Genomic DNA, 12500 nt, shown 5'->3' on the forward strand with positions numbered 1-12500 from the left:
CAGAGACTCAAGGCGATACTTAAGTCAAAACTCAACGGCGGAAATATGATAAAAGCCATAAACACATGGGCAGTGCCAGTAATCAGATACAGCGCAGGAATAGTGGAATGGACGAAGGCAGAACTCCACAGCATAGATCAGAAAACCAGGAAACATATGACAATACACAGAGCACTACACCCAAGAGCAAATACGGACAGACTATACATAACACGAAAGGAAGGAGGGAGAGGACTACTAAGTATAGAGGACTGCGTCAACATCGAAAACAGAGCACTGGGGCAATATCTGAAAACCAGTGAAGACGAGTGGCTAAAGAGTGCATGGGAAGAAGGACTAATAAAAGTAGACGAAGACCCAGAAATATACAGAGACAGGAGAAAGACAGACAGACGAGGACTGGCACAACAAACCAATGCACGGACAATACATGAGACAGACTAAAGAACTAGCCAGCGACGACAGTTGGCAATGGCTACAGACGGGGAGAGCTAAAGAAGGAAACTGAAGGAATGATAACAGCGGCACAAGATCAGCCCTAAGAACCAGATATGTTCAAAGAACGATAGACGGAAATAACATCTCTCCCATATGTAGGAAGTGCAATACGAAAAATGAAACCATAAACCACATAGCAAGCGAATGCCCGCACTTGCACAGAACCAGTACAAAAAGAGGCATGATTCAGTGGCAAAAAGAAGCCCTCCATGGAGCCTGTGCAAGAAACATCAGCTGCCTTGCAGTAATAAGTGGTACGAGCACCAACCTGAAGGAGTGATAGAAAACGATCAGGCAAAGATCCTCTGGGACTATGGTATCAGAACGGATAGGGTGATACGTGCAAACAGACCAGACGTGACGTTGATGACAAAGTCAAGAAGAAAGTATCACTCATTAATGTCGCAATACCATGGGACACCAGAGTTGAAGAGAAAGAGAGGGAAAAAATGGATAAGTATCAAGATCTGAAAATAGAAATAAGAAGGATATGGGATATGCCAGTGGAAATCGTACCCATAATCATAGGAGCACTAGGCACGCGATCCAGATCCCTGAAAAGGAATCTAGAAAAAAACTAGAGGCTGAAGTAGTCTCCAGGACTCATGCAGAAGAGTGTAATCCTAGAAACGGCACACATAGTAAGAAAAGTGATGGACTCCTAAGGAGGCAGGATGCAAACCCGGAACCCCACACTGTAAATACCACCCAGTCGAATTGGAGGACTGTGATAGAGCAAAAAAAAAAAAAAAAAAAAAAATAATGATAATAATAAATTAATAATTAATAATCTGACAACAGGAGTCAGGATGTCCCCTCGCTCAGTTTTTGTGGACTGAGCAATTAATTGTTTTCCAGATACATTTACATAAGTAATTAACTTTTATTCTCAATTGAAAATACACGTCTGATCCAAACCTTCATTAAAAAGTAAGTGTTCAAAGACAGTGCTGAACTAATACAGTTTTTGTTCTGTTCATATTAAAGTTGATATGCTTAACAGGCAATTTGACAGACCTGCACAAATAAATCTGTTATGAATATAATCATTCATTAATCTGATTTTCGCTAAATGGTTTCACACATAATACAAATATTAGCCCTTGGTGGTAAAATAAAGTTGTACGTGGCCAACTGATATAGCAGATGATTAGTTTTATATTAGTCAGTATGTATCAATCAATTTGTGTATGTGTCACTATTAAAGAAGATTATGATGACTTTTTAAAAAAGAAGTAGAAAATGATAAAACCTCTGGGCATTCCAATGTTATTACACTCAGCAGTAACGACAGGTTGTGGAAATTGATACAGGAAATACAAAGAATGGTAAAGGATGAATGTGGCTGTGATAAACTGTTGTTTCATTTCTTGGAGCTATCCAATATCGTGTTGTATGGGGAGAAGGTTTATTTATCTATAAATATATGTTATATATATTAATATATACTATATATATATATATATATATTAATTATATTATAATATTGTATATATATATTATATATAGAGTGTAAAAGTTGGTAACATCCGATACAAAGAGTTAAAGAATTCCTAATGAATACAAGTAAAAAAATGGAGAGCAAAGTGTCTTCAAAATAAGGCTTTCTAATAATACACAGTAGTGTTATAGTATATATAACTATATATATATATATATATATATATATATATATATATATATATATATATAAATATATATATCTATATCTATATATATTATATATATATATATATATATATATATATATATATATATATATATATATATATATATATATATATATATATATATATATATATATATATATATATATATATATATACACACACACACATATATATATATGTATATATATATATATATATATATATATATATATATATATATATATATATATATATATATATATATATATATATATATATATACGTGTAAGTGTGTGTGTTTGTGTGTGTATGTGGTGCAGGATGGGAGGGGACGGAGAAAACGGGGATGGATCCTCTACGTCAGATATGTGGTCGATAAAACAAATAAAGCATTATGTATTCTGAAATCGTATTTTCTTCTTTGCTCTCAGTTGCATTGTAGAACATGCATTCAAATACGTCTATTAATCCTGTTACCGAGGAAGACTGAATAATACGTATACCGTTCTTGCTGACATGGGCAGTTGCAGCTTTATTCCTGGTTATTCAAATAGAAGACAACTTAGAGTTAACTTGATTGTAAACAGGGTTGGTTTATAATTGAGTTTGGTCTATTGAACTTTACCTCCGATGCCTTTGGTTCTAATTAGCTTTCAGACAGTTGAATAGTCTTGTCAAAGTTTAGCTGCCGCTAGGATTTACAAGCATATGCTCTTGGGGTTTACTATCTTCAAAGAGCTCAGTTTACATTATCATTTCAAGTCATATTGTTAATTACTGAAAAGGGGTTGCTTTGACTGGTCGGCGCAGAGTAAATTTCTATACGAGGATGCAGATTTCACTAGGAAGCTGAATAGTTTTACATAACTACACTTTGGTATGGAAAAACTTCAGACAGAAAAGGCAAATACTGAATCGTAGGTTTGTGTTATATTTAAAGCTGAATAGTAATATTTCATTTAAATATGCTCAAGAAATATTATACTCTAACAGTTGACTTTTAATTTTTTTGCCGTTTAATATTATGTGTACATTAGTTAGAGTCTCATGCCTTGAAGATTTTAAGAAAATTATTGTCGTTGATTGTCATAATTTTTACCCACTTATTTAAAGCTTAAATAGGAAACGTATATATGGTATCTTTATCAGAGCAAGAAAATATACAGAGAGAGAGAGAGAGAGAGAGAGAGAGAGAGAGAGAGAGGAGACGAGAGAGAGAGAGAGATAAGAGAGAGAGAGAGAGAACAAAGTTCGCTGGACAATTTTTTGGGAAATGAAATGGGTGTTACCTCTTTTTTTCAATCAAGTTATCAAGAGAAATTATACATATATTCGTTTGATATTCATTGTTATATTGTTGACAGGTATAGACTGGGTAAATTATTTTTTTTAATCAGCAAAGATATAGAAGCTTACTTAAAGGACTGCATCATATATTCAGAGAGGTGCGACTCAAGATGCTCCTAAGAATAAAATAAATATATCAGACATGATTTGACACTTGCAATTATTGAAAGACAGTGATATCAATGCAAGTTTCCTTGAACTACAGCTTAATGAAAGACCAAAAAGGGCGGAAATCAAACACTTGGCAGAATAAATAAGATCTTGATGTCAAATGGAGCGAAATTGTTTATGAAGATAAGATTATTTTGTATCAGTCACTAATATTATGTTTTGGTGTTTTGCCTCTACTAAGGTTGAAAAATATCTTACTGTGTTAAAGTCAAAATTAAGTAACATAAGTGAATTTCACCCGGCCATGATTTGAACTTATGCCTTTGGTATAAGAAGATTTTGGCTTTGCTTCAAAACTATCTATGTCGAATTCGTTTATTGCACTTGGAGAACATTCCCCCGTTTTCAACCAGGTCTCTAAGTGTTATGTTTTAAAAGGCATTTACGATAGTTTCTGTTATTAGTTTTTAAACGGCTTTTCTTTATACACACACACACACACACTCACACACACACACACACACACACACACACACACACACACACATATATATATATATATATATATATATATATATATATATATATATATATATATATATATATATATATATATATATATATATATATATATATATGTATATATATACATATATATATATATATATATATATATATATATATATATATATATATATATATATATATATATATATATGAGAGAGAGAGAGAGAGAGGTGAGGTAATTTTGACTCGGGTGTGCATTAACAGTAGAATTCAGGTCCTGTACATAAAGTTATACAATTCAAATACTCTCCCCATGACAGGTAATTGGTAAGATCGTAACCAACTGATGTTTATGATAGTTCTGTCATGACCTCATCCGTGCATTTTAAAATTGTCTTAAAATCCCTGTAAGCAGGTGGTGCCGGCAGTGGACTTGACGCGGTGCACTGTAAGCATTACATAAGGTTGTTTACAGTGCCCCTTCGGTCCCCAGCTCCAACTGTTTTCATTCCTTTTAGATATTCCCAGTTAAATATCCGCTTTCTTACATGTTACTTCCCACTTTTGCTTAAAAAGTGTTTCAACTTTATTTTCAGCGCTGTGTGACCTTAACAGTTCCAGCGCTTGGGCTTTGTTCTAAAATTTTGTATTTCAACTCCAAGTTCTCTTAAATATTAAGAAAAATGTACCCTCAAGCTGAATTATATAAAAGTGTACCTATCTTGTCTGAAATATAACGTGTTCATTGTTGTTTTTATTCATAGATGCTAGTAAAACATCCCCCTGCCTGAACATTTTTTTAAAACATCTCTCCCAGACTGAATTTAGCTGATTGTGCTCAGATATCTATTAATTCTATTATTTAAGAAACCTCCAGTGGTTTAAAACAACTGTCATGGGATTAAGGTTTCAAAGCAAATTGCTTCAATTCATCTGTTTGGTATTTTGCTGTTAAAAAAATATAATAGGAACTTTTTCATCCATTTATATATTAGTATCTCAAGCTAGTATTCTGGGCTTGCCACTTACATCAATAGGTTACAGAATAGCTTAATGTTTCCGTGGTATAGAAAATCTATGAGATGATAGGTAATAGTAACACTGAACATGGCACTAAAACTTCATGAAAAAATCTAGTTATGACTGCTTTCACGAGGAAATAAATAAGTCAGGTTATGATCATAATACTATCGTACTAAGTATATATATTATATATATATATATATATATATATATATATATATATTGTTCAAGATTTTAAGCCAGAACCAAGGAAAATAGTCTTTTACCAAGTTTCATGCCTATTTGTGTATCTATCCAAGTTACCCCTTCCAAGTGGAAGAATCCATTCTCTCAATTCTCTTACAAAAGCTATCTCTTCTCCCATTGGTTGTTGGAATTACCCCCTACAGAGCCGACCATTCAAAAGGATTTGGAATCAACGGCTCACTCTCAGAAGAACGCCAGACCTACGACAGGTCAGATCCCTCCTTCACCCGAGACGCTGCCTTCTCCCCCCCCCCCTCCCCCCCCCCCCCCTCCTTTTGTCTACTTTCCCATGCTCTCTGGGAAGAAGCAAATATATTTTTAAAGTCCATGGTGCAGGGAGGACATCAAGGAGAACACTACCAGCTCTCCCATATCCAGGTACTGTAAAGCTTGCCGCACACTGAGCCCGAACGGACGCGCCCGAACAGAACCGAAACGTCCGATAGGAATCAAAAGCATGCATTCTTACCTGACTGCGCACACTGGGCCAGATCAGAACGGAACCAACGCGCCAGAACAGAACGGAACCGACGCAGTATTCTTGGAAAGATATTTTTTTCTGAAGTGTCGGTGGCGTCTGACAGGCTGCGCATGCGCAGAACGACTGCAAGCGGTTGTTTTAGAGAGGGTTGCTGAGGAATTCGGAGGTTAGTGTGATAGCAAACCATTGAAGCAGCCAGTGCTGGGTTTATTTCAGTGCATGCTCTAATTAATTACACGCTTAAAAACACGCACCAATCATTAGCAATGACAGATATTGACGAAAAACTCATGAATTATGTCTTCCAATATGAGATAAATTTATAATATGGTCATCAATATTATTATGGACAATACTAGGAAGGGGGAATGCTTGGGCAAAGAAAGAACTGGCCAAATTAATGGAAATGCCAGGTAAGAAAAAAAAAAATCCATTTTAATTAATTGCTCTTATATTTAGATGCACAATAATAAATTACTTTGTCTATTACAATTCAAAATGTTAATGGTGCTTCTTCCCTCTGTTTATCATTTCATTCTGCTACGGTACATTACCTTGAGGTGAAATGAAATAGTTTTTAAAGCTATCCCTAATGTCGAATGCCTCACGCATAGCATTGCCTCCCACGCCACAAATTGATTGAATTCCCTTAGGTATTTCTTTTTCCTCAAGCTCACCTGGGCCCTAAAGATGTGTATCAATGTCGTAGAAAATTGTGCAAACGCGTGGTTGCTAAAACAACAGTATCAACATGGTCTGGTGTTATCTGTAGTTTCTGACTAAAATTCTAAATTTTTTTGTTATGATGCCAAATGCATTTTCGAGACACATCTAGCTCTGGAATGTCGGTTGTTATATATTTTATTTGCTTCATTATTAGCCAACTGAGATCCTGGATAAGGTCGCATGATATTCTTATTTAGTGGGAAGGCTTCGTCTCCGACCACGACATAGAGGGAGTACAATATTTGTGTTAGGTAACGCTTTAGGTGTGGGGGAATATTCAATGTATTAGATAACAAAGTTTTACCTAATTTTGAGTCTCTGAAGATGGCACCATCGCTACTTTTTCCCATGGGCTCCAATATGTACTATGATGAACTTACAGTCAGCATCTACTAGCGCCATCACCACAATGCTGAATTCTTTCTTGTAATTGAAATATAGTGAGCCACTATTATTTGGCTTTGTTATCACTACATGTTTGCCATCTATAGCACCTATTACGTTTGGATACTGCCATTTGGTTGCAAAACCTTCTTCTACTTGTACCCATTTTGAAGCGTCGGGTGGTGCCATTACTATTGGTCTCAATTTCTCCCAAATAGATTTACAAGTGGAGTAAACAATGACTCTAACAATTGACTCTCCTAATCTGTAGCTAAATGACAGTGTCCTGTAGGTTCCGCCATGGCCCAGATATCTGAAGAAGAGATGCACACACTTTCAGTTGTGAATAAAATAAATAGCATAATTGTATTTTAAATGTATTGCTTAAGCTAAATCTTACTATTTTTCCAGTGCCAGTGTTGAAAAAGAAGTGGGGTTCGTTGAGAGATTGCTACAGAAAGGCATTGAACAGGAGAAAAAAAAACAGTGAGTGGCCAGAAAGCAGTTTAATGCCGCTCCATGGAAGTATGAGCAAACAAATCTCTTTTTTTGAAGGCGCATGTACTTCAAAAAAGACCTCAAACAAGTAGTTTGGGAGACATCGGGATGCAGGACGAGAACCCTGACTGAGGAGTAGGAACCTATGATGAAGAGATGTCGGGAGACATCACACCGCATGAGTTACATGAAGAAGACGCTGCCGCACTTTCGGACTCTGTCAGTATTCCGCCCCCTACTAAAAGAGCGGCTAGGACATCATCCTCAGAGAGAAGAAAGTGCAATACTTCAGCTCTGCTCACGATATAATTTAAAAATAAAACATACTTTTCAAATAAAAGTTCAGGTAGAGATCATCTAACAGCATACTTTAAAATGGTTTGCATATGTCTGCTTCTATATGTAATAGTAGTTCACAAAATTTTTCGTAGCTCATACGGAAATATGGAAGAACTTTATGTTGTCCCGTTTTAAATGTGGGAATAATGTTTTATATTACCCTTCTCCCTCCCTTGATTGGCATATATTATGTATCCCATTGATTTTCTTGCTGCTTTCCCTTCTTCCTCCTCTCTTCAGCCTTTACTGCTAGACATAGCACTAGCACTTCTTCATCGCTGCTGAGGGGGGCGGTGAGTCACTCCATAATTGTTGTTTTTTTTATTATAATGCAGAACACACATGACCTTTCTACTACCACATGTAACTGACTGCATCGGTTTCCGTTCTGTGGCTTCTGGCTCAGTGTACACGCTGGACATCGTTTCTGTTCTGTTCTGAGGCTTCAGTGGCTTTGGTGGCTTTGGCGGCGGTTCTGTTCCGGCTCAGTGTGCGGCAATCTTAAGAGGAGTTTCATTTCAGCCAGGGAATTGTTTTTACCTTTGTCTGTATTTCATTTCCTTTTCCAAGGCAACTTGTGTAGTTTCTCATTCCCCCATCTGGCTCAATTCTGCAATTACTCCCCTGTGATACTAGTAACATCCCCCTAGTGAATTCAAGCCAGGAAATAGTTCTCTTTGTGTAAATTTCCCTGTCATTTCATTGACCCCACGAGTGGCCGTTTTGATTGAAAGAAAGTAGAATGTGTAATGTTCACCCTCGTGTGCCCCCTTGCCTTATGCCTGTGTCCTCTATTTGCAGACAAATGCTGTGCCTGATTGTGGTAGGAGTTGGAAATCCTTGGAGCAAGCTTGCATTTCTGATCTGTTGCGCAAAATCTCCTAACGCAGTGAGAGGATTACTCCAGCCATGTGTCCCGGTGGATCGACAAAGCGATCCCCCATTTTTTTTAGTCTCCTGGACCTCTGTAAATTCATTGTAAAAACATTGCTTTTAAAACTAGAGTCCAGCTTTTATGTAACTTCCTCCTTCTTCAGTAATATAGGCCTTATGCCTGAGTAGTTTACTGTATGATCCCTCGTCCTCCAGTCAAGGCCAAATTTTTCAGTGTTAATTATATTTCCCAGGAGTGATCAAGGTGAGTATTAGAATAATGGCGACCTGGCTAGTCTTGTGTAGCGATTGTTAAGCTAAAATCACGAAAGAAACGAATCTGAATTTAATATTTTTATGAGCAAGCAAAAGCAAGGTTTTCCAAATTCTCCACAAACGGAATAAAACAAAATAGATTTTATTTTATTTTCTAGTTATTTGTGTAGAACTAGGTATTCTAGTTAGGGATGTATAAATCTGACTTGCCTTTATAGCGATAGGAAATAGACCAACGTTCAGGCCGATAGACACAGCTCGAGAGAGAAATTTTAATGTTATGTGCCATTGCATAAAGAATAGAGGTTAGGGAGTAAGTTTCAAAATGAAAATAAGTGGCATATTTCGTGAATTGGTAGTTAATCACGAATCCCGCGTTGTAAAGATATTTTGTGTTTTATTTTTTTTTTTTATGTGGATCAACGCGTGCTATCTCTCTCTCTCTCTCTCTCTCTCTCTCTCTCTCTCTCCCTCGCTGCTGCTCGTGGTGCTCACAGGTCTAAAACAGGACAGGATTTTTTAAATCCCAAGGCCACGCGGCTCAAACCTATCCATTACCCTGTCCATTAACAAAGGAATAGATGAGTCAATAAGTAAGAAAGGAAACAACAGTGTTAGCATAAAACATTCTCAACGTTAGGATAAGCAAAATTAAAGGTAAGCGTTTTCTTTTTGTTATTTTCTGTGCAGAGAGTAATAATATAAGGGCAAATACTTTTACATTTCGAACAAGGGCATATGTTACCCTTAGCGTAGTTTCCAAAAAAAACACAGCCTTGAAAACATTTGTGATTCATTCATCACTGTCTAGACGACCCGTGTGCGGCTTCATTCTCTGGGGTTTTAATTCGTGGACGCGACGGTCTTAGTTTCGCGAGAGTTATGGATAAAAACGGGGTTGTGAGTAGGCAGTATATTTATATGGGGTGAGAGATCTTTATCCCAGGTTTTCCTCTTCCCTTTTAATGTGTATGAGCTAGCATTATGAATTCTGAGCAAAGCTAGGTTCAAGGGTAAGATAGACCAGGGATTTGCGTTGGTAGAAAAGGAAAAATATATTTTCATCAACTTCCCGTCTCCATCCTCGAGACGATATACATAAAAAAACAAAACAAAAGGGAGATCCCATATACATTTATTATTATCAACTGTATTTGCCACGTTTTTCACGTTGAAATGCCGCGTATTCGGGACCAGATTTTTTTTTCCTTTTATTCACAAAACCGTATTTGAGTGTGGTTCTGCATTTACAACATTTATTTGCCAACAAAATTTTTTACGTTGAAGTCCCGTGAATGGTGACCAGATTTTTTTCCCTTGTATTTACAAACCCGTACTGGCGTTGAATTTCTACCTTTACGACATTCACTTGCTACGTTTTCACGTGAGGATTCCATGAATTTCGTGACTAGATGTTTTTTTTCCTTTTTACCTCACAAACCCGTACTGGCGTTGAATTTTCCGCCTTTACAACATTCATTTGCAAGTTTTCACGTTTGAATTTCTGTGAATTTCAGTGACCTTTAGAAATTCTTTAATTTATTTGAACAAAATTTTTTACCAAATCCATTTACTGGCGTTGAGTTCTCCGCCGAACTGTAAATTACAGAGATTCTACGGCTTGAGGGTTTTGCTGTGTTACGCACCAGTAGTAACTCTATTTGCAGGGATTTATGGTCATCTTGCCAAGTCTGCGTCGAGCATTTCTGCATACCTCTGGCGACATTTGCAGTTTTGCAACTACCTTCCATCCTATTATTCTCAGGCTAGTCTACTAGTGTTTTACGGCTAGAAAGATGGCCAGTAACACAGCGCTGGAGGAGGCTAAGATCTTCACAGAAGCCAGAAGAGCCCTGGGGCTGGAGGGCGCAAAGCTGATCAATTGGGTGAATGATAAGCTGAAGGAAGCAGCCCAAGAGAGAGCAGCCGAACGGGAGAAAGAGAAGGAAGCACAAGAAAGAAGAGAAGCAGCTGAGAGGGAAGCACATGAGAAGAGAGAAGCAGCAGAGAGGGAAGCACAAGAGAAAAGAGAAGCAGCTGAAAGAGAATTCCAAGCAGCTGAAAGGAGAAAAGAAAGAGCACATGAACTGGCTATGGCAGTCCAGAGTGCCACTCTGGCACCACCGAGTCCCCGCGCCCCCTGCGCCCTCTCACCTCCAAAGCATGGGCGGCCTCATTAGGGCTTTGGGACGATAACGAACCCGACACCTGGCTCGATCATGTCGAACATGTGTGTTTGGAAACTTGCATCCCAACCCCTCAGGAAGTGGCCCTCCTCCTTGGCAAGCATCTTGCTGGCAAAGGACGGACTGCATTCGAGGCCCTTACTGAATAAGCGATAAGATTCTCCCTCGTCCTAGAGGCAATCCTTGGGGCTTACGAATTGACCCCAGACCGGTGGAGGAAGGAAATGGAGTGGGGCTAACCAGACATGGACAGAGTGGGCAGCCAAGAAGGACACCAGCACTCCGAAGGCCTCCAATGCACCATTCTGTTGAGGAGAACTTAGAACTCTTTCAATTAGAAGACTTCCTGTCCTGCGCTCTCCCCTGATCTTGCCACTCACTTGTTGGACGAGGCCCCTAAGACTATTTTGGAATGCTGTAAATGGGCATATGCCTATGACACCCACCATCCATTGCAGAGTTCTTTAAAGAAAAATAATACGTCCTGCTCTTCCCCTCACTCCTGCTGCCACCTCTCAGCCTACCCAGCTCCCCAATAACCTTCCTCAGAAACTTGTATGTGGGCATTGCAACAAACCAGGTCACACCACGAGCAGTGCCTCTCAAAGGTGGATCCTCCTCAGCAAGCTGCTGCCACTCCCCAGAATGGACTACCCAACATATTAACAAAAAAACAATGGACAGGTTGGAACAGAAACAACAAGCCCAGGCTGGATTTTAGCAAGAGTTTCTGTGACACATGCAAACCGTGCATGGGCACACTGCTGCCTGGGGCGGGATGTCCCAAGAAAGCTCCTATTTCTGCCATTGCTGTGGCCGTGACGAATCCATCCACTCTAGGCCCCCCTGCTCAGGGCCCCATATTTCTCGCACCTCCCAGAGGTCACTCTCCTGCCACCAGGTCCGAGCTTTCGACGACATTGGTGTGCAAGTCTCCATCATCTGAGAGGATAAAATTCCTTACGGAGCTAAGGTTGATAGGCACCAGTTCATCATGAGAAAGAACCTCAACCATGTCAAGATGTTCCTACCTACTGTCGGTTGAGAGTAACACAACCTCACCGTTTTAAGATATGTACCATGGCAGTAGCAACCTATATACCAGGAGGTTATGATGTTTTGCTAGGACCAGATTTTAAGTCTCTTCCTAACTTTATACCATATCAGGGCCCAAGCCCTCACATAGCTCCAGACCCGTTCCACTGGCCTCCAAGGACTACCTCTGCACAGCCAGTACCACTTGAAGGTGCCTGCCAGGCAGTGCCAGGCTCCACCTCTCATGGATGTTGAGCCACGTTTTGAGTCCTTCCACTAAGTCAGGAACGGCCTTAGTGCCAGTGCCAAGGCCAGACTTGA

At 38.7% G+C, this 12500-nt stretch overlaps 1 protein-coding gene across 1 annotated transcript; it reads left to right on the forward strand.

Annotated features, from left to right (window-relative positions):
• Positions 1-10754: 10754 nt before the first annotated feature.
• On the forward strand, positions 10755-11138 carry LOC135215946 (axoneme-associated protein mst101(1)-like). The gene has a single exon (XM_064250902.1). The coding sequence runs from the start codon at positions 10755-10757 to the stop codon at positions 11136-11138; it is 384 nt and encodes a 127-aa protein (XP_064106972.1).
• Positions 11139-12500: the final 1362 nt, after the last annotated feature.

Source organism: Macrobrachium nipponense, chromosome 5 (assembly GCF_015104395.2).
Source record: "Macrobrachium nipponense isolate FS-2020 chromosome 5, ASM1510439v2, whole genome shotgun sequence".
NCBI classification, from domain to species: domain Eukaryota; kingdom Metazoa; phylum Arthropoda; class Malacostraca; order Decapoda; family Palaemonidae; genus Macrobrachium; species Macrobrachium nipponense.

What these genes read in the sequence shown, in the direction of transcription:
- LOC135215946 (XM_064250902.1), top strand. Translation starts at nt 10,755, where the DNA reads ATGGCCAGTAACACAGCGCTGGAGGAGGCTAAGATCTTCACAGAAGCC.